General features: G+C 47.1%; 1 protein-coding gene across 1 annotated transcript in view; it reads right to left on the bottom strand.

Moving 5' to 3' along the window:
- Positions 1-4,084, bottom strand: part of kcmf1 (potassium channel modulatory factor 1) — a 12,147-nt gene extending 8,063 nt beyond the window's left edge. Inside the window, exon 1 of the mRNA XM_084461271.1 lies at positions 3,921-4,084. Within this exon, the coding sequence (XP_084317397.1) occupies positions 3,921-3,936 (16 nt within the window). The 5' untranslated portion in view covers positions 3,937-4,084. The remainder of the gene's footprint in view (positions 1-3,920) is intronic.

The raw sequence follows: 4,084 nt of genomic DNA, 5'->3' as shown, positions 1-4,084 counted from the left end.
CACCCAGGTTAAAGGTCACACAGAGGCCAGTGTGTGAGTGCGTGTGCACATTAACTCAATCGACATGGCCGAGGGGGTGCGTGCGTTTCGTCTGATTTCATTTGGTCGTCTGACAGCATCGAGCGGCGAACGCAAATGTTAAAGGAACGTTAGACGGGCGACACGAGCGTCGATAACACGAAGAGCAAGAGAACGAAGCAGAGAGAGAGAGAGATAGAGAGAAAGAGAGAGAGATAGAGAGAGAAAGACAGAGAGAAAGAGAGAGAAAGAGAAAGAAAGAGAGAAAGAGAAAGAAAGAGAGAAAGAGAAAGAAAGAGAGAGAAAGACAGAGAGATAGAGAGAAAGAGAGAGAGAGAGAGAAAGAGAGAGAGAAAGAGAGAGAGAAAGAGAAAGAGAGAAAGAGAAAGAAAGAGAGAAAGAGAAAGAAAGAGAGAGAGATAAAGAGAGAGAGAAAGAGAAACAGCTTTTCATCTGTCCTCCGACCGTCCCTTTGCGCCGTTCCAGACATCATAAGGCGTATCATCTAGTGACGCCGGCCACGCCGTCCTGTTTGGATGCTGATGTCACGGGTTCCATGGCGCCCCCCTGATATTAAAACCCGGTTACACTCACCCCACCCCCTAAACTCACCCCACGGCGACCCCTGCTGGTCAAGCCGAGCTGAGCTGGGTGTCCGGAGTCAACGGCACCACTGTCGCAGGTGTCACCGCGTCTCTATCGCTTTACTGGCCCACGAGGGGCTTGCTCCCGGGCCTGGCATCGCTGGACCAATGAGGAAACTCTCGGTTAATTTTCGATCTCAGAGGGGCGTCGTCAACGGGCGCAGACCACAACGCCTAGACTGGACGCAACTGGATAGACCTACCACCACCGGTCAGACCAACGAGACGTGGGTTGAGCCATCGCGTCATCGTATCAAACGCACCCCATATTAGATGAATGGATGTGATTGGTGGTTACACAGTCATCGTATCAAACCCGCCCCATGTTAGATACATGGTTGTGATAAGCCCAACCAGGTCGAGCGTGACCAGACCGATCTGTGGACAGAAACAGGATGTGACCTCACGTGATCGGCATGGCGATGCCAGGCTACTGACCCGCCAGCGGGCGCACATGACAACCTTATTCAATTTGAAGGCGCGGTTGGTGTGGTATTCCCACTGGGGCATCAAAAGAACTTCCTGTCATCCCGTCTGCATTTCTATAGACTATAACCATTCCATTGTAAAACAGACACTTTATTTGGCACTCATCACTGTACGAAGCACCAGATAATGCCAGGGTGATTTAAAAGGACAAGGGGACAAGCGTGCGGTATTGTTGTCATGTATAGTTTGATTAAGAGAGATCAGTTTCTACTAGCCTACTTCCTCTTCAGTTTTTTTTCTTTTGAAATACATTAGAAGATAGCAGAGTACAGTAATGCTTATGCAACCATACAGTCAATAGAGACTTACCCTCTGAATGAGGCAACTATCATCCTACTAACTCACAACCAGCCCTAACATTGCATCCAGAATCATCAGATCATAGTTGTGTAGGTTATGTCCCCATTCACACCCATTCAATCTGTGTCCCCATTCACACCCATTCATTCTGTGTCCACATTCACATCCATCCATTCTGTGTCCCCATTCACATCCATCCATTCTGTGTCCCCATTCACAACCATCCATTCTGTGTCCACATTCACAACCATCCATTCTGTGTCCACATTCACAACCATCCATTCTGTGTCCACATTCACAACCATCCATTCTGTGTCACCATTCACAACCATCCATTCTGTGTCCCCATTCACAACCATCCATTCTGTGGCCCCATTCACAACCATCCATTCTGTGTCCCCATTCACAACCATCCATTCTGTGGCCCCATTCAGTGACAAACTAGCTAACAAGTACCAATGTGACATGTCTAGTAACTATAACCTCTATATGTGTTCCAGACAGCTAGAACCATCTATATGTGTTCCAGACAGCTAGAACCATCTGTATGTGTTCCACACAGCTAGAACCATCTATATGTGTTCCAGACAGCTAGAACCATCTATATGTGTTCCAGACAGCTAGAACCATCTATATGTGTTCCAGACAGCTAGAACCATCTGTATGTGTTCCACACAGCTAGAACCATCTATATGTGTTCCAGACAGCTAGAACCATCTATATGTGTTCCAGACAGCTAGAACCATCTATATGTGTTCCAGACAGCTAGAACCATCTATATGTGTTCCAGACAGCTAGAACCATCTATATGTGTTCCAGACAGCTAGAACCATCTATATGTGTTCCAGACAGCTAGAACCATCTATATGTGTTCCAGACAGCTAGAACCATCTATATGTGTTCCAGACAGCTAGAACCATCTATATGTGTTCCAGACAGCTAGAACCATCTATATGTGTTCCAGACAGCTAGAACCATCTTTATGTGTTCCAGACAGCTAGAACCATCTATATGTGTTCCAGACAGCTAGAACCATCTATAAGTGTTCCAGACAGCTAGAACCATCTATATGTGTTCCAGACAGCTAGAACCATCTATATGTGTTCCAGACAGCTAGAACCATCTATATGTGTTCCAGACAGCTAGAACCATCTATATGTGTTCCAGACAGCTAGAACCATCTATATGTGTTCCAGACAGCTAGAACCATCCTGGCTAAAGATTTTATTTCAAACTAACTAGTGCTATGTAGCTAGGTATGTAGCATGGTTAGCATGGTTAGCACCGAGCTAGCTAGCTAGCCTGGCCTAGCTTAGGATAGCTAATAGATTAGCTTTAGTTGGCTAATTGAAAGTTACCCGTGAGATTGAAGACGAGGGTAGTCCTGTCTGGCCTGGTGTGTTCAGACTACCACCAGGACCCGGATGTGTCCGTTGACACTGAGGGAGGCCTCGTAGCTAACGAAGCTAATGCTAACCGTGTCTTGATGACAGTGCATTCACTGTCACCGGTGTCACACGTCTGGTTGACACTAAGTGACAAAATAAGGTCTGCTTTCTGGCAAAATAAAACACATTATTGTATTATGACTATTCTCTCTCTCTCGGGAAAAGGCCATGGTCTGGGCTAGGCGAGCTAGCATGCTAACAGGGCTAGGGGATGACTGGCTAGCGCTAGCATGCTAGCTAACTAGTACTAGTGCTAACGTCCTGGTCACATTAGCATGCTAGCTAACTAGTACTAGTGCTAACGTCCTGGTCACATTATCATGCTAGCTAACTAGTACTGGTGCTAACGTCCTGGTCACATTAGCATGCTAGCTAACTAGTACTAGTGCTAACGTCCTGGTCACATTAGCATGCTAGCTAACTAGTACTGGTGCTAACGTCCTGGTCACGTTAGCATGCTAGCTAACTAGTACTAGTGCTAACGTCCTGGTCACATTAGCATGCTAGCTAGGGAGCTAACTAGTACTGGTGCTAACGTCCTGGTCACATTAGCATGCTAGCTAGGGAGCTAACTAGTACTGGTGCTAACGTCCTGGTCACATTAGCATGCTAGCTAACTAGTACTAGTGCTAACGTCCTGGTCACATTAGCATGCTAGCATGCTAGCTAACTAGTACTGGTGCTAACGTCCTGGTCACATTAGCATGCTAGCTAGCTAACCTAGCAACGTGGATCAAAAGGCCTCTTGGTAAAGTAGTGTTTATTTGAGACACAAACTCTAAGTGGACATTTAAACAGATTGAAGCAGTAGAAGGAGGTTGAGGGGTAAAAGGTGGAGGATTCATGGTGGCCGCCATCATCATGAGCCCAGATACAAACTAGCAACCCAGTTCAGAGGGTTAGCCACAGAGCTAGGTGCTCAAGATGGTTACAAAACGCAACCCAGTTGAGACGGTTAGCCACAGGGCTAGGTGGGCAAGCTAGTTACAAAACCCCACGGACGCGTCTGGTCTGGACTCACCCTCATGTCGGGACATCCTCCAGACGGACTCAGCCCCCTCCTCGGGCTCCCCGGTGCGAAGATGCAGCTTTGGAGGAATAGAAGTGGGTTGGATAGAAGTGGGTTGGGGTTTCTCTCTCTTTGCTGTTCAGCTAACAGCTAAAATGGATCCGGAGCTCTCAGGT

The sequence above is a fragment of the Borostomias antarcticus genome, assembly GCF_949987555.1.
Source record: "Borostomias antarcticus genome assembly, chromosome: 2".
Classification (NCBI taxonomy): domain Eukaryota; kingdom Metazoa; phylum Chordata; class Actinopteri; order Stomiiformes; family Stomiidae; genus Borostomias; species Borostomias antarcticus.
This window is presented reverse-complemented; position numbering and strand designations above follow the sequence as displayed.